Source organism: Anomalospiza imberbis, chromosome 12 (genome assembly GCF_031753505.1).
Source record: "Anomalospiza imberbis isolate Cuckoo-Finch-1a 21T00152 chromosome 12, ASM3175350v1, whole genome shotgun sequence".
Lineage (NCBI taxonomy): Eukaryota > Metazoa > Chordata > Aves > Passeriformes > Viduidae > Anomalospiza > Anomalospiza imberbis.
In genome coordinates, this window is record NC_089692.1 from 19,407,511 (window position 1) to 19,426,225 (window position 18,715).

Genomic DNA, 18,715 nt, shown 5'->3' on the forward strand with positions numbered 1-18,715 from the left:
GAGGTTCCAGCACACCCTGGATCCTTTGGCTCTTCTTGTCTGTGGGACTTTCAAAGGCTGCATTTGTCCCTGACAGATGAAAACATCTGGTTTTAAATTGATGACAATGTACACAAGTGAGAGAGGAGCTGCCAGCAGGAGAAACTGCACAAAAATGGGGATTTTGTCCTCCAAAATGTGCTGTTTCACTGCAAGGCTCTTTTGGGAAGCTGCCTCTCCTTAATCCAAGTGTACTTTTGGAAGGACATCTGTGAGCATGTGAATAAAAGCTTCATGTCATAAAGATTTCCTGATTGGACTTTGGAGCTTAAAATACTTTGATTTATTGAGATTTTCTTTTTTTTTTTTTAATAGATGTAATCCCTGTAATAGAACTGTGTTGGTTTTCAGTATGGAATGAGGATAAATAAAAAGCAAACAGTAAATAGCTCTGCAACCCTGTCAAAGTGTTAGATTGCTAGTTCTGGGATAGTAAGGGCTGGATTTCAATTTGCAGGTTTATATAAAAGAGGAAAACCAAAAGTTTTACTTCAGAAAAAAATTTGCATAAAACCAGATTATCTTTGAATGTATAATTCAAAAATTAAATTCATAAATTTTGGAAGTTACTGAACTTCCAAAAGCAAAACTTGCTGGGTGGGAAAATTCCTTGCTTTTGAGGCTGAGTGGAGCTGGATGCCTGAAGAGCCTTCAGCAGAACTTCCCAAACTCACGGATTTCCTTCATATTGAAACAGATATTTTTGCAGTTTTTGCAGTGCCAAACTCGTGCTGATTGTCCCTTGTCTCCTTTTCCAGGGAAACCTGCAGATCCACCAAGTCCACGTGGGTCAGGACGGGCAGGTAGGAGCAGCACTGGGGTTAAGCAGCATTTTCCTTGCTCTTTGATGCAGATTGGGATAATCCCCATTTTTAGTGCCTGTTTTAAAGAGCCAAACCTGCTCTGGTGAAAGAAATAACTTGCAGAAGGATAAAACTTGATGGAAATATTTCATATTTGGCTCAGCATTCCTGCAGGATGTTTTCTCCCTCTGTTTTCTCCCTCTTTTGGCCTGTCCCCTGTCCAAGGGTTGAGGACAGAGGGCCCAGGGTATTCTGGTTTGCTCTCCTCCAGTCCCCAGGATCCCAACATTTATCCAAGCAGTTACTCTTTTTTTTTTTTTTTCATTTTATCCTTTTCCATGGCATGGCTGTCCTGAGGGAAGCAGATCTGCTCTTGTTCTTGTTGAGGAGCAGGTTTTATGAGGTGCTTCTGCAAACAGCAGGTGAGGAAAAGCAGCTTTTCCTTGCCTGTGGAGTCAGTGACCATGGAACTGAGCTCAGGATTCTCAGGATTCCCAGAACTGCTCGCATTTGATCTCAGACACACTTGAAATGATAAATTCTGCTAAAACAGAGCACAAAAACCCTCCTGCAAGAAGCTTCCAGGCCACAGGAGTCAGAGTGTGATTGTTACTATATTTACTGTTGGTATATCTGTTTTAAAACTGAGTTTTCCAGATATTTAAATGGAATTGAAGTTGCAGTCAACAAAGCAAGTCAGGTTCACCAGGAATTGTTTGGTTCCCAGTGATTCTGAATAAACTGGGAGACATTTAGGATCCTGCCTGGGATGGAGGCTCTGCCATCAGCAGGGTTTCCATTGCTGGGAAATTTTTTAGTGAAATTTTTAGTTATGGTTATTTTTTAGTGAAATTTTAGTTTTTTTTTTTTTTTTTTACTGGATTAAAACCCATTAGCAAACAAGTATTTAAGGGATTTTTAGCTCTGTTCTGCAATAATTACTGAATCGGAGTGTGAGGAATTGCTTGGTTTCTGGTGAATCTGAATAAATTGGGAGACATCTGGGATCCTGCCTGGGATGGAGGCTCTGCCACCAGCAGGGTTTGGGGCTCAGAGGAGCACTCTGAACTTGGCAGTATTTGGATTTCAACAAGAAAATAAACCCCTGGAAATGTTCTTTGCTCAGGGCTGCATCAGAGGTGCTTTTGCAGAAGTCAATCTTGGATAGGTGATTTTTTGGAGATGGTATTTTGGTATTTATTGGGTTTTTTCCCTTCTCTGTGAAATATTGCTGCCCAAGTTACACCTTAATACTGGATGGTTTTCTATCTCTCTGAGTGTGGCGTGTAGATTAAATTGAATTTATTTGCAATTAAAACCTCACAGCATTATTTTCCCCTTGCATTTTCTATTCCTGTGGAAATTTGTGTGTCCACACGTCTGTGCATGCACAGGGCTGTGTCACAGATGTGAGATAGGGAAGAAAACCATGATTAATTCAGTTTTTTGGGATTTCACTGATGTTATGTATCTGTACTGTCACTCAGATTTGGGATAATCTCTCTCTTGCCTCAATGGTTGTTGGCTGTACACACATGGATGGGAAATCAGTTTGACATCCAGTTTTTAGGGAATTTTATTTAACTATCTGTGCTCTGCTTTTAAACTTTGGTTAAAACAAAGGACAAAGTGCTGGGATTTTGCTTTTTCCTCACTCACTCAGCTGCCTTTTGGTGTGAAGGAACTTCAGAGCCTTGAGCATCACCAGGAACATTCCCAGGAGCCCTCAGCTCCTCCAGAAGCATTTGCTGGGAAATGGGTATTTTTGAGCGGATTAAAAACCAGGAGCAAGCAGATATTCAGGGGTCTCTCGCATGAATTACTGAAAGCTTCCACAGCAGCTGAAGCCCTGGACAGGGGTGAGCAGAGGGGAGCTCTGGGGCTGCTGTGTGGGAGCTGTGAGCCCCCAGAACTGCCCAGGAGAAGGAGTTAAACCAGCTCAGCTAAACCCTGCTGGTGGTTTAAGGCTGGGAGCTGGAACTGATCCCTTTTCCTTGGCACCAGGAGTGGGATGAGAGCAGGGAACGTGCCCTGGGATGAGGGCAGGGAAACACAGCACAAAGCAGCAGCTCCCAGTCTGCTGCTCCAAGAAACTCCTGGAATTTTCCCACCTGTCCACTATTTTCCAGGCTTTTTCCTGGATTATTTGAAGCCTAATATGGATAATCAGGAGTATGGATAATCAGGAGTAATGTGGGGCTTCTGTGACTGAGTGTTTTCAGCTGAATAACAAATTATCCTCACTAAAGGATTTATTTATTGAATATGAATTTATGAATCTGAGCCTGGCTGCTGAATGCTCCCTGTGAATATTTCCCGGAGAAAGTTCCTGTTTTCCATGATTTTCTGGGCACAGAGCAGCTGCTGGGGCTTTCCCTGTGCAGGTGAGGTTTGGTGCTGCAGCTTCTCCATCCCAGTTCCAAGTGAAAGGTTCACAAAGCAGGAACTTGGGAAGTTCCTGGCAGCTGAGGCAGAAAACAGCACAAAGCTTGATGAGATGTTAGCAGGGAAATCTCCCAGGTGCCACAGGTGTTCAGGTACCAAACCTTGGCTTTTCTGCAGAATTTTCCTGACTGTAACTTCTCCTCCCTCTTGCCTTCTGTGTCCTGGTGGTTGCTCTGAGCTCAGATTTTGTTTTTCTGGCATCCCTCTGCATGGAATGAATGAAATCATTCCAGAGGAGCTCTGTCTACCTCCACATGTGTTCTATTAGCTGGAAGTTTCAGATTTCAGTGCACGTTTAATAAAAGCCCCAAACTGCAAAAATAATTAAAGCTTCACATTAGCTGAGCCTTGAAACCTCAGAAAAGTGGGAATTTCTTTTTTTTGCTCTTTGCATTTTATCCTTAGGAATGACCAGAATTTTTCATTTATATCTCCTTTGATTACCTGCCCTGCTTCCTCTCCACCTCCATTCTTTTTTTCCTTGGAGTTTTGAACACCCCAGGAAATGTTCAGCGTGTCCTGTGCTTCAGGGATACACCTGGGATATGAAAAACAGGACAATTCCAGGAGTTTCCCACTCCTTAATTCTGTTTTTTAGCCATTCCACACCCTGACTGCCAGTGTTTCTCCAATGTAGGGATTAATTAAGTGGCACCAGGGAAATGGTCTTTAATTATTGCCTGGTTCTTAAATGGAAAAGTTGATGTCCTTTAAAATCCAAAATAGGAATGTGTGTGTTCAAGGAGAGCCAACGATTTGTTCTGCTGCAGGAATGAAAAACTGGGGACAATTGCAGCATTTAATTCACTGTAGGGGAGTGGGAAAAAGCAGGAAAATCCAGGATGGGTCTGGCAGGAAAAAGCCAGCGAGTGCAAAGAGCTTTTGTGGGAGATAAATCTGCAGGATCGCTTCTGCCACGTTGTTGTTCCAAAAAAGAAAGTTGGCATTTTCTGAATTGTGGCCACAAGTGTGTCCCAGGTGAGCCTGGAGTCAAAGGGATGCTCTGAGAGCCCCTGGAGAGAGGGGAGGGATCCCATGGCACACTTCTCTGCTTGATGAGGGCTTTGGATGGAGGAATTGCATTTTCTTCTCCTGAACTTTGCCCCCGACGACTTCAATAATACACTGTCATCCAAAATGGAATGTGTTATCCTAAAACTCCATATGTAACCCCAAACTGAATATATTATCCCAAAAATCAATGTTATTGACTTTTCTAATTCAAAGTTTTCCACTCCCAGACCTGTTTGTTCCCATGCTTTTATTCCAGTCTGGAGCAGGGATCCCTTGAAGTAATTTAAACCTCTCAAAATTGAACTTTATTTCATTTACCAGGATGGATAAATATTCTCAGAGAATCCTTTCCCAGATATTAAAATATTATTGAAATATGGCTATTTAAATTATCCAAAAATAAGACAAGAACCTTCCAATGCAATTTTTAACTTGCACAAATTTAATTTGCACAAACGACATACACATTTGATTTGTATAGAATTCATTTAATTAGAACATTCTAGATTTAAATACACTGCAGAGCTTTATTTGAGTTGCTCAGTCACAGATGAATCCAAGGGAGGAATTTTTTTCCCTATCCCTAATCCAGGAGCAGCAGAGGGCAGTAGCATTAAGATGATGCTCAGTTGTTTTCTGAAGGAGTGAGGGGGAATTTGGAGAGGGAGAAATGAGCTGCTGGGAGAATTTCTGTGGAATTCCAAAAGGTTTTCCCAATTCCAGCACAGCTCCTGGAATAACACACACGGAGAAATGGTTATTACAAGAAAAAAAAATCAATTAAAAACTCAGTGCAGCTCAGCTGGAGCTTAAAAACTCCTGGATTGGTCTGGAAAAAAATTAATTATTATATTTTAAATGATAGTTCTTCAGGAATTGTAGTAAATTCTCCTAAATTTGCTCCTGGTTTTAGGAGCAAAATGGAAAACAATAGTTTGGAAACAATTGTGCTTTGTGCAAACTCCCTGTGACACCCCAGAGTATTCATGGAAACTCTATTTATGGATGAATAAAAGTGTTTAAATATTTAATTATACTTAAATAGAAGCATTTTGCAGGCAAGATTTTGGGGTTTGCTTTGAGGATTTTTGTGCTTTTTAATTTGGTGTTCATAGAGCTGGTCCCCACTTTGTCCCACAGAGTAATTAATCCAAAACAAAAACTCACCATATTTAGTTCTGAAAACTTAATTTTTGGGCAAAGTAGTATTTTAGCAAATGAAAATGGAAACATTTTCTTTTAAAGCTGTCCTAAAACTTAGGATTAAAAAAGGCTTGAGGGAAAATTCTCTGACTTGGTGATCAATATCATCCAAAATATCTCCAGGAAAATTAATGTTGTAAGGAAAACAGGAATATTTCTGTTAAATCGGGCTTAAAAATGACATGTAAAAAAAGATTTATATATACATACAGATTTCTGCGTGATTAATTTGTAATTTCACTGCAGAATTTAGGATGGGTTTGAAGAAAATTTGCACTTAATTTGAAAGCTTAAAACAGGATAAAAAAGTGCCCAGGAGGATAAAAGATGAGCTCCAAAATGGAAACAAATTTGGCCCATTTAAAAATCTATTATGTAGTAGTAGTAGTAGTATTACATATTTTTTTTAGTAGTATATTTTATTATTATATATGGTTATATTTATTGATATAAATATGAAAGTGTACATTATATAAATATATATATTATATAGATATATACAAATAAAATTATAGATATATAAACACATAAATATAAATATATTTATATATAAATATATAAATATAGAAATATAGAAATAAATATATAAATATAAATATATAATATGAATATATAAATATAAATATATACATATTTAAATAGAAAATATAAATATATAAAGTATAAAATTATCAATATACAAATAAATAAAATATAAAATGTGAATACATAATGATATATAAATATATAATTATATAAACATAACTGTAAAAATTATAAATATATATATAAATATATAAATGTAAAATATATTGATATATAAATATAAATATAATACAATAACTATAAGATATATTTTAGTATATTTATTACATTTATTTTATCTGTTATCCTATTTTATTGTTATTTTATTTTAGTAACTTCAGCTTCATTATTTTTATGCATCTATTACGATTATGCATTAAATTTTTATAAACTATTAATAACAATTTCGTTAGCAATGGCAGAATTGCTCTACCCCAGCACACAGCACAGCCCCGCAGTGACACCCACCCCAACAGAAAACGAGGAGAAGCCTTGAGGAGTGAGTTTTGACGGGAGAAGGCACGGTGCTAGCTCCAGCGGGGAGGTGTGTCACTGAAATGCTTTTTCAGAATTTCAGAAATGAGATTTCAAAATGAGATTTGTCCATGGCCGGCTGGACGCCTCTGGGGGCGCTGAGGAAGGCAGGGCAGGGCCGGGCCGGGCTGTGCCCTGGGTTTGCCCAGGCTCTGGCCGTCACGGCCGCAGCGTCTCCAGCTCCGTTCCCCTCCAGCTCCGTTCCCGTCCAGCGCCGTTCCCGTCCAGCTCCGTTCCCGTCCAGCTCCGTTCCCGTCCAGCGCCGTTCCCGTCCAGCGCCGTTCCCGTCCAGCTCCGTTCCCGTCCAGCTCCGTTCCCGTCCAGCTCCGTTCCCGTCCAGCTCCGTTCCCGTCCAGCTCCGTTCCCGTCCAGCGCCGTTCCCGTCCAGCTCCGTTCCCGTCCAGCGCCGTTCCCGTCCAGCTCCGTTCCCGTCCAGCTCCGTTCCCGTCCAGCGCCGTTCCCGTCCAGCTCCGTTCCCGTCCAGCTCCGTTCCCGTCCAGCTCCGTTCCCGTCCAGCTCCGTTCCCGTCCAGCTCCGTTCCCGTCCAGCGCCGTTCCCGTCCAGCTCCGTTCCCGTCCAGCTCCGTTCCAGTCCAGCGCCGTTCCCGTCCAGCTCCGTTCCCGTCCAGCGCCGTTCCCGTCCAGCTCCGTTCCCGTCCAGCTCCGTTCCCGTCCAGCTCCGTTCCCGTCCAGCTCCGTTCCCGTCCAGCTCCGTTCCCGTCCAGCTCCGTTCCCGTCCAGCTCCGTTCCCGTCCAGCTCCGTTCCCGTCCAGCTCCGTTCCCCTCCAGCTCCGTTCCCGTCCAGCTCCGTTCCCGTCCAGCTCCGTTCCCGTCCAGCGCCGTTCCCGTCCAGCTCCGTTCCCGTCCAGCTCCGTTCCCGTCCAGCTCCGTTCCCGTCCAGCTCCGTTCCCCTCCAGCTCCGTTCCCGTCCAGCTCCGTTCCCGTCCAGCTCCGTTCCCCTCCAGCTCCGTTCCCCTCCAGCTCCGTTCCCGTCCAGCTCCGTTCCCCTCCAGCTCCGTTCCCGTCCAGCTCCGTTCCCGTCCAGCTCCGTTCCCCTCCAGCTCCGTTCCCGTCCAGCTCCGTTCCCGACCAGCTCCGTTCCCGTCCAGCTCCGTTCCCGTCCAGCTCCGTTCCCCTCCAGCTCCGTTCCCGTCCAGCTCCGTTCCCGTCCAGCTCCGTTCCCGACCAGCTCCGTTCCCGTCCAGCTCCGTTCCCGTCCAGCGCCGTTCCCGTCCAGCTCCGTTCCCGTCCAGCTCCGTTCCCGTCCAGCGCCGTTCCCGTCCAGCGCCGTTCCCGTCCAGCGCCGTTCCCGTCCAGCTCCGTTCCCGTCCAGCTCCGTTCCCGTCCAGCTCCGTTCCCGTCCAGCGCCGTTCCCGTCCAGCTCCGTTCCCGTCCAGCGCCGTTCCCGTCCAGCTCCGTTCCCGTCCAGCTCCGTTCCCGTCCAGCGCCGTTCCCGTCCAGCTCCGTTCCCGTCCAGCTCCGTTCCCGTCCAGCTCCGTTCCCGTCCAGCTCCGTTCCCGTCCAGCTCCGTTCCCGTCCAGCGTCCCTCTCCCCCCACAGACCTCTGCTTTTTCTCTGCCTTTCTGATCAAAAAGCAGCAAAATGCGCAGGCAGGTGCAAAACGCGCTCTCATTTTCATTTGCTGTCGAACAGGAATTTATTTTATCCCCCCATGACTTTTTGCCATTTGTGGAACGTTCTGGCTGCTGGGAAGAATGACCAGAGGTGAATTGTTAATCTGTTACAGGCAGTTCTTTGATAGTCCCTCAGTTCCCACTGATCTGTGCTTGTAAAACAAGATTTTTTAATGAAGCCTTTGGAAAAGGAGAATATTTTCTGCCTATTTTTTGATTTTTCTCCTCAGAGAAAGTGGGTTTGTTCCATTAAAATTCCATTCAAGCAGACAGGAGCATTTATAATGCTCCAAAGAATACGTTCTCTATTTTGGAGTATATTATGTTCTTTATTCACCCAAATCTTGTTTTAATATTGCTGTAAACTTAATAAGAAGAGATGAGATAGGAAGTGATAATCTTTTAAATATAAGGAAAAATCATTTTCTCCACCTTGATAGGAGGCAGAGGTCTAAGCTGCCTCTTATTAGAGCTGTTGCTAATAAAAATCTCTGCTTGTAGGCTGGCAGTGCTCACAAAGCTATCGGGGCTCATCTGGAGAAATCATTTCTTTTTTGTTTTGTTTATTTTTTTTCCTGCTCTTCATTTATGATTTTTCTCATCACGTGATGCCAGCCCTGTCCTGATGCTCCACGTTTCCCTCATCCCATCCCTGTTCTCCACTCTCTTCTGTTTATTTGAAATTTTTGGGGTGTCTGGAGCATCCCCTGCCTGGGAATCACTGCCCCACATCCCAAATCCCAAGCCAGGCGGGATTTGGGAATTTTTAACCTGGAGAAAAGGAGCTCAGGGGAATTTCCCTCTCCCTTCCCACTCCAGGAAGCCCCACAGGGAACCTTGAGGAGTTCAGGGTTCCCACGTTTTGTGTGGCAGGGTTAAATGGGATTTTGGGGTGGTCACAGCTTTGGGAATCTGGGATGACTAAAAATGGGAAATGGCTCCTCTTTTTCATCTTCTCTCTGTTAAAACAATGGTTTTTTGCCATCTTTGGGCACCAAACCATCTCTTTTAAAAATTCAGCCCCAGCTGAAGGATCAGTTTCTCTTTCTCAAAGCAGACCTGTGTGATTTCCTGAGATTTTTAACGAGGCAGTGTTAAATACAGTGAAATTGGACAGTTGATTGACTTGTGTTTGTGTTCAGAGATTTAATCCTCCACGTAGTTCAACTCCATTTCCAGGCCAACTTTTCAGAATCCTTAAAATATTTCAAACTAGCTGAGCAATAAATAAATTTTATCTACAGAATTTTGATAAACTTAAGAAGGATGATCCAAGATCCTGAATTTGGGATTAAGTTTGCACATCTATTAAAATAAAACCCTACCAGATGAGCACTGTAAGATGCTTAAAGATGATCCTCAGTTGTTTGCTGAAAGAATGAGGAGGGAATTTGGAGTGGGAGAAATGAGCTGCTCCTTGATTTAGACATTAAACTCCCCCCTCAGCAGCCCAGTTTTAATTCCTGCCCTCAGCTGCTGTTTTAATTAGCTGGGATAGATTTCCTTTATTCAGGGAGGAGCATTTGGAAAGTCTGCTTGCAAAACCATCCTCTGTAGCCATTTCTTTGGTGTCCTGTGAGCAGAATTCCTCTTGTGGAGTGAGGATTTGAAATGCTGAACTTGCTCTCTTTGATTCCCAGTCTGCTGGGATTAATTGGCTCCTGCTCCATCAATTATCCACTCAGAGCTATCAGTTCCTGCCTGGGCTGGAAGCAAAAGCAGAACTGCTTCAGCCACTTTGCCTTTGATACAAACTCTGCGCTCCCACCAGGCCTGGCTGAATGAATCTCTTTGAAAAATTGCCTTTTGATTTTATTTTTTTTATTTTTTTTTTAAATAACAACTAATTTTGTTCCTGAAATCTGTCACTCTGGAATGTTGCTAAATGTTTGTGTTAAACAGCACGGGTGAGTTCAGCAGGAGGAAGTGTTGGGATTATTGAATTTCCAGTTTGCTGCTGTGGGAGAGGTGGCACTGCCCAGGAGGGACTCGGACTCATCCCCAGCAATGGCACAGGAGAGGTGCCAGGGGAACTTGGACAAGGGGCAGGGTGACAGGACACAGGGAATGGCTTCAAACTAAAAGAGGCACAGCTTAGATGGGATATTTGGGATAAATCCTTCCCTGGGAGGGTGGGCAGCCCTGGCACAGGTGCCCAGAGCAGCTGTGGCTGCCCCTGGATCCCTGGCAGTGCCCAGGCCAGGCTGGACACTGGGGTTTGAAGCACCCTGGGATGGTGGAAGGTGTTCCTGCCATGGCAGGGGTGGGGATAACATGGGTTTTTAGGTCCCTTCCAAGCCAAACCATGCTGGGATTGTCTGAAATCCAGCCCAGCCTGTCCTGCACTGAGTTTGTGTGGAGTTTGTGATGCACCGACGCCAGCGGGTGTAAGAGCTGGGAGGGGAGAAATGCTGAGGTTGTAGGAAAAAGTCCTAAAATGAGTAGGAACTGGGAGATTTTTGGTCTGTGAGTTCAGGCCAAGGCCAGGAGATTGCTGAGGTGGAAGTGTGAGCAGGGAGATGTTTGTGGGGAAAGAGGCTGAGCCTCTGGGGGATGAACCACGTTGTTCCAGGGCCTTTTGGGGTCAGCTTGCATGGGATCGTGTTGTCCTTCCAGGTGAATGGGATTGGTGATGGCTCAGCGCATAAAAAGTGTTGTCAGACCTGAGAATAAGAACAGAGAGAACAGAATGAGTCTGGATGTGGCCTCAGAGCCCCCCCACAAGTCAAGAGAGAGAAATTTGAAATGAGAAGTTTGGTTTTCTCCTGGGATCCCTGCGGGGTGAAGTCACCCCAGGAACGGCCCCTGAGCCTCTGGGTCTGTCCCAAGGGCAGGATGTGACCCCCAAACCCCTGGGGTGTGTTTGTCCCTGGCCTGGGGATGTGACAGATCCCTCCTGAATTCCACAGTGGTGCTGCAGGACCGTTTGTGGCAGGTTAGAAAAGCCCCAAACCCAGGGAACTTCTCTCCTTCTTCCATGGGGATCTTCCAAATTCAAATAATTTGTTCCCCCCTCATTTGGGTCCCTTTAGTGTATTTGGAGTAGAGAAAAAGCAGTAGAGGAAATCTGAGATCCTGGATGCTGGAAATCCAGGATTCTGGATGATTGACCTTGAAAAGGGCAGATAAAACTGTCCAGGAGTGACTTTCTCCTGGTCTTTTTGAAAATATCATTATTTGGAGTAGAGAAGTAGCAGCTGAGGAAATCCAGGATTCTGGGTGCTGGAAATCCAGGATTCTGAATGATTCTGACCTAAAAATGAGCAGATAAAACTTCCCAGGAATTACTTTCTCCTTTTTTTTTTTTGAAAATATCATTATACAGAACATTTTTGAGGTACTTCAGTTGTAAAAGTCTTCCTTAGAGATGCTCCATTGTGAAGATTTAATGTAGAGGTTTTTCTTTGAAGTCTTTTCAAAGGTTAAAGATTATTTTATTCAAGGTGGGGTTATTTTATTGAAAAAAAAAAAATCCTGTCATTTTCCATGTGTTGAGTAATGCCTTGTTCATTTTAATGGGAAGCCAGTGGAATCCATTTGGAGTCTGCTGTCAAAGTTGATTTCTTTCAACCTCTGTCCCTGATCTTTAAAAGAGCACAATTTGGTCTCACTGATGACAGTTGGATAATGAAAAAGGAATGACAGCCCTCCAGAGCCAGAGCTTTCCAGAGTGAACATTCCATGTTTTTAACAGTTTTAATCTTATTTCCTGTTCCATTAATCAGGCTCAGCCAGATTGTTTTGTAAGTATTTATTGTTAGGTTGTTTTTTCCTTGCCTGAAATATCAAATAGGAAGCGTTTTCCTTTCAGCCTCATCTCTCAGATAAATATAAATTATCAAATTACAGCGGTAATTTGGGATCCAACTTCCCAGACTTTGTCAATGCTGAGCTTTTGACAGTCCTCGTTTTCACTCCTTAAATTATTGACATCTCCAGGGAAATCTGAGGTTTTATCTCTTCAGAATTTCCTGTAACAAAAAACTCCAATCCTTTAAACTGTGGATTACTGCATAGGTGTAAAAAAGCGAAGTGAATTCATAAAGAAAATCAATGATATTTAAATTATTCCCTGGGAGTGAATAAGATCTCTTTAAATCTGCTTTGCTTAGATGAGAAAATACAAATCAGAAGTTGATTTTCCCAATGATTCTGCATCCATGGCATCCATCAGCCCTTAATCCAAACATTTCCAAGCACTGCTGCTGAAGAAATGGACTTTAAAAGTCACATTCTTGAGCCATTGGGCTGGGCTTTATTAGCCAGACCTTGCTGTCAGTACAAGAAGTGCCATTCCTTGTGAATTTTTTCTGAATTGATTCAAATGCCAGATGAATTCCAAATGTTGATTTTGTGAGGGATGGTGTTTTCTGTGTCAAGGCAAACATTTTATTAAAATGATAAATGGCTTTGTCATCTGTTTGCATTTTGCCTGTAATTATGATTAGAGCAGAAATTGGTGCAAAATGTTTGAATCAACTAAAAATCATTGGGTTTTTTTTTCAACCCAGCAGAGTGCAAAAAGGAAAAGCTACAAAAATTCCCAGACTTCATTTTTTTTTTTTTCCTAATTTGGAAAGTTGTTTGTTTCAGGGAGAAAAAAAACTGCAATATCATGGAATGGTTCGGGATGAGGGGATTTACAGGGATTAAGTTCCACCCCTGCCATGGGCAGGGACACTTTCCATTATCCCAGATTTTTCCAGCCTGGTCTTGGACACTTTCAAGGATGGGACATCCACAACTTCTCTGGGAGGCAGTAAAAGTAGGGAAAGAAGGCAGCAAAACCACAAAAATAATTGATTTTTCAATATCCAGCCCCAAACAGATCAGAACGAAATATTCTGTAAGGGGAAAAATAAAAGTAAAAATCCTTTTCAGCATTAAAAAAAAAATATTAAAAATCCAGTTGGCTTCAGAATCCTCCTAAAAAAGGAGGAGGGATTTGGGAGCAGCTGCCTGGGATGTGTTTGGCTCCATGCTCCATTTAATTTTATGGCTGATCTGACATGATCTGCTCCAGGTATCCTGGCAGGAACCAGCCATCCCAGGCTCGTGTCCAGGAGTCTGTGTTCAGTTTTCTCCCTGGAGCTGGGATGCAGGTGGGCTCAGGTGTGTGCCCTTCTCAGCTGTGTGGAGCTGGAATGAAAATCCCAGGAAAACAGCAACACTTGTGGCATTTTGTGACCAATTCCTAGAGAAAATTGCTTTCAAATTCAACTTTTCTCCTCATCTCTGCAGTTCTGGGCAGTGCAAAGGTCTAAGTGTAACAAAGAGGAGAATTGCTCCTTTGAAAGGAAAAAATTGGGAGCGACAATTCCCATTGTTTTTCTGACCAATAAACAGGTGCTGCATGGAATTAAAAGGAGAATTTGAGGGAATATTTGGTGTCAGGACTGTGTGTGCTGCTCCAATTAAACAAAAATATTTTGTCTCACTGAGCAAAGATTGACAATTAATTAAATGAGCTGGAGGTTATCACAGAGTGGGATCCTGGAGCATCCCAAGGAATTCACACTCCTCAGCACGGGAGATGATTCTGGCTGGGATATTTTGGAATACAAACATTTTTTAAGCACTCAAACCATCAATAGCAGAGTTCAGCCCAGCCCTTGTCAGTGATCAATGAAAATGATGCTCCCTCCATTAGGAAATGCTGGAAATATGTAGCACTTAAATATATTAGCACTTAAAGATAATATAGTAGCACTTAAAGATATTGTGGATATAAGAGAATTTGAATTCCAGAGAAAAAGCCCAGGGTTTATTTTTGGGGTTGGACTCAGTGCTGACAGGGTTTGAGAGCTCACAGAGCTTTTTGGGTTGACAGAAGTCACTTCTTTGGTTTACCCAGATATTTTGGGATGCCACTATTGGATTCTGTGTGAGTACCTTGTTCTGTATTCAAATTTTCAAGTTGGTTTAGAATTATTTTGATGCTGGAGTTGTTTTACCTGTGAAAAACCAGGTAAAAAATTGATTTTCTGCTCTTAGGATTATCTAGAACTGCCTTGAGAACGAGCTTGAATAAACCCTTCAGTTTATCCCGTTCTTTGACCTTTCTGAGCTGCTCTTTTTAGGTCAAACCTCAGACTTTCTCCACTCCTACATTTTATTTCCAGTCTTCATCCATATGTTTAATCAGGGCTTGGTTTCTCCCTCAGGAGGGTCTTTGGCATCTTTTTTCTTGAGTTGCTCCAGGAAAAATTTGGCTCCTGAGGGATCTTCCTGTGTTGGTTTGGTTCCCCATGTCTGTGTTCTTTACCCATCCAAGGCTGCCTGGCCCCTGCCTCCCTGCCATTCCTCCTGGAATTCCTCCTGGAATTCCTGCTGCTTTTAGCTGGGAATTCCTGGCCCTGCTGAGTTTGGAATCTGCTCGTGTCACTTTTATGGGACACCTTCCAAAGACCTCACAGCTTTTTGTAAATTCACAGGGGTTTAGGCAACTCCTGTCTGTGGTGATTCCAGGGAAAACCTTTGATCCCAGAAAGGTTCTGGCACAGCAGCACAGATGTGATCTCACATGATGACCTCATGTAAAAATCACCACGTTGGAAAGAGATCAGGAAACACCAGGATGCCACTGGGATTTTTCCTGCTCATTTTCCACGTGCTGGTTTGATATTCCCATGCTGGTTTGATATTCCCATGCTAGTGGCGTTTCCACTGAATTATTTGAGGTCATTTTCCTCATCAAGATCAGATTTTTCATCATAAATCAGCCCTGTCATCCTCTATAATCAATCCTTCTCCCACAGCTTCATTTGGGAGCGACGTGAGAGCTCTAAAATCTTTATTTCAGGAAAAATCTGCATTGTGCAAGCCATCCCCCTCCACCAGCAAGGTGCAATATTTGGGGGACAGCACTTTTAAAAGCTGAATTTTTGGGACAAAATACACTGAGTGAAGGTTATTTTGGGTTTTTCTTGTGAAGCCGACTTGGAACGGGAAATACAATTTAAAAAAAAGCCCAGCCCAGATGTGCACATGTGACTTTTCAAGGCTCTGATTGATGCCTGAATTCCATGTGGTCCAAGGCATACTAGGAAGATCGAGGGATATCCTCAGTGGGAGAGCAGAGGATGTGAAACGTGCATTGGAGTGAAAATTTGGTACAGGAGAAAGCTGAAACAAGAATGGACTGAGCCCAGCTCCAGGGAATAGGGCCGGGCAGGACTTGATGCTTTGGAGACCCTTGAGCCACTTAATTTACTTTTATCTCTGAAAGGAGAAGGTAACTGGGAAATTGGGTCGAAGAAAGGGGAACAGTGTTGCATTCCAGGAGCATCTGAACCACCAGGAGATGCATTTTTGCCCTCTAAGGCAGGAGGTGTTAAAAGTGGCTGAAATCACAGAAAGCCCTGGGACTGAGCAAAATTCCACAAGTGTTTTTTCACTTCTGAAGGGATTTTTATTGTTTCAGTGGTAAGAGATGAGGTGGTGATAACGAGCACATGGAAGAGCCTCAGGAGCAAAATGCTCTTTAAAACACGGGGATTTTCCATCAAAACAAGGCACTGGGATAGGGATAAAACTGTGGCTGCAGCTCCAGAATCAGGGAATGCTTTGGGCTGGAAGGGACCTTAAAATTCATCTCATTCCTCCCTTGCCATGGCAGGGACACCTTCCACTGTCCCAGGCTGCTCCAAACCCTGGCCTTGGGCACTGCCAGGGATGCAGGGGCGGCCACAGCTGCTCTGGGAATTCCATCCCAACCCCTCCCCACCCCCAAAAGGAGGAATTCCTTCCCAATATCCCATCTGTCCCCTCATTCTTTCAGTTTAGACCCATTTTCCCTCATCCTGTCACTCCATGCCCTTGTCCAAGTCCCTCTCCAGCTCTCTGGGAGCCCTTTAGGTGCTGTAAGGCTGCTGGGCTCGAGGAGGAATTCCAAATACTCCAGGAAAAAAGACCTGGAGCCACAAACCACATGGATCAGAGAGCTGGAGCTGAGCAGAAATAGATTTGTGAAATATTTCATTTTGAATAATCCAGCAGCTCTTCCTCCTCACGAGGACAGAAGGGTCACAACAACATCCCCTGAGAGCCACAATTATCTTTTTATTTGTGTTTTAATTGCTTTAGACCAGACAGTTTTGTCAGATTCTCATTGGAGCTCAGCTCAAGCCCTGTTGAGTTTTGCAGCCTGGTTTTGCTCACACAGAGCAGCCATGGCCAAGGGACAGCCCAGGGGGACAGTTGGGGCTGCCAGAAGGATTTCTGGACTGGGTTCATGTTTGTTGGGATCTGTAGTGTTGGGTTAGAAAAATCTCTGTTGAGCCTGAGCAGCGCTGTCACTATTTTGGAAGTGCTCTCAGATGGGAGGAGTGATAAATAATGCTCTGGAATGATGGTCAGTGCTCTGGGAAGGGCCCCACGCACCAGGCAGGAGGTGCTGTGGGGTTTCGAGCCAGGATGTCCAGGCTGGGACACAGGGAGAGGTCTGGAAGCAGAAGGAAAGGGGGATCCTGGAGTGGGGTGAGCCTGGGGCAGAGGAAAGAGTGAAAGCAGGGAGGAGGAAGGAAGGAGCACTGATTTTCCATTGATTCAAAAGAGGTGTGACATCTCTTTGGAACAAACCTGAGTTTAAAGTTTCATAAAAGGACCAGGAAGAAATCTCCATGGAAGGCAGCAAATCCATGGATTGGATCTGGAACCCCTTTGGAGAAGCAGAGGGTGCAGAAAGGTCACCCTGGAGGTGTAGCTGCCACTCCTGGGCTGGCCTAGACAGGGGAGAGATGCAGAAGAGATTCCTATGTCTGGATCAGCAGCCAAGGAATGTGAGGGATAAAGATAACTTGTAGGATAATTATAAATCCACAAATTCTTCCCCCTGCTCCCCTCAAAGCAATGCAGCACAGGAAGCACGAGGACTGAGACAGGACCAGAATGGTTTAAAATTTCTGCCTTTTTTGTGTTTTACCTCGGTGTAATCAGGAGCCAGAGCTCGGGAACTGGGGTGTGGAGTTGGTATAAATTCAGGAGCTGGGATATGGAGCTGGTATAAATTCAGGAGCTGGGGTGTGCAGTTGGTATAAAATACTTGTTCACCAGTGCAGTGAAAAGGAGAAGGAGGGTTTGGCTGTGCTGCAGCTCTGGGAGAAGTTTCCATGCTGCACTGGGAGAGTCCAGCTGAGGCCTGGCCATGAGCTGATACTGCCAAGGAGAGCAGATGGGTGATACCCCAGTGGAATATGGGGGTTGCTGTTTTGACTGCTGCTCCAGGATTCCCAGTGAAGCCCAGAACTGGGAGACACTGGATGTTTGCAGACATTGTCCCAGAGCTTTTGCCAAGGGCTCAGTGGAACAAAGAGCAGAGTTAAATTTAGTCCATGACAACCTGATCAAAACCAACCCCACAAAGGCAAAGCCTGTCCAGCTCCAGGCCCAGCGTGGTCTCCAGAGCTGCCAGAGCTACCACAGAGTTGGGATCTTGTGGAAAATCTTTCCAACTCTTGCAGCAGGAGGCTCAAGGCAGCTGCTCTGCTGCTCTCCAGTGTCAGTGTGAGCTCAGGAATGGGAATGCCTAAAGATTTTATTTAAGGTAGAAACCCGGGGGTTTTGTGGAATGGTTTGGTTGGAAGGAACCTTAAAATTCATCTCATTCCACCTCTGTCATGGCAGGGACACCTTCCACTATCCCAGGCTGCTCCAAGCCTCATCCAGTCTGGCCTTGGACACTTCCAGGGATGCAGGGGCAGCCACAGCTGCTCTGGGCACCTGTGCCAGGGCCTCAGCACCCTCACAGGGAACAATTCCTTCCCAAAATCCCACCTAACTCTGCCTTCTGGCAGTTAAAAGCCATCCTTTCCATGGGGAAATTCCTGCTGCTGTCCACCCTGAGCCTGCCCTGGCCCAGCCTGCGGCCGTTCCCTCTCCTCCTGTCCCTGTTCCCTGGAGCAGGGCCCGACCCCCCAGCTGTCCCTTCCTGTCAGGATTTTTTAGGGAGCAGAAAGCCTCTCCAGAGTCCCATCTTCCCTTCATGGCTCCAGCAGTGGCACAGAACATTTTCCTTCTCAAACAGGGATAATGTAACCGCAGAAGCCGCGGTGAATATTCCACATTGTGTTCGTGTCGGGGCTGAAATCTGCTGGAAGTGCCTTGGAGGGGGGACGTGATGTTCAGGGCCTGGAACAGCTGGGCTGGAGCCTGGGCAAGGTGCTGGGAAAGGCTCCCTTCAACACAGAGCCAGCTGGAAAGGACAGCCCTCGCTCCAGCACTTCTGTCAGCACTGAGGGAACACCAAACCGCCACACGAGGCCCAGCTCCTTCCATTTTCCCCTCGCGCTGATCCTTTCATTCAGGAGAAGCAGCCCTGCCAGCTGTGCACAGCCACCTGTGCTGTGCTGCCGCTTTTGAGCGCTGCTGCCTCTCCTCAGGAGGAGAAGATGACACTTCTGGAGGCCTTCAGCCTTCGTTCCTCCCCTCTAACGAGATCAAGCTGCTGCTGAATATTTCCCCTTGTTTTGTGTCAATTAAC

General features: G+C 44.8%; 1 protein-coding gene across 4 annotated transcripts in view; it reads left to right on the forward strand.

Annotated features, from left to right (window-relative positions):
- The window catches only part of BANP (BTG3 associated nuclear protein), a 117,987-nt gene that overhangs the window by 63,291 nt on the left and 35,981 nt on the right, over positions 1-18,715 (forward strand). For all 4 annotated transcript variants that reach the window (XM_068203179.1, XM_068203182.1, XM_068203181.1 and 1 more), the window contains one exon: positions 798-842. In XM_068203179.1, the coding sequence (XP_068059280.1) occupies positions 798-842 (45 nt within the window). The remainder of the gene's footprint in view (positions 1-797; positions 843-18,715) is intronic.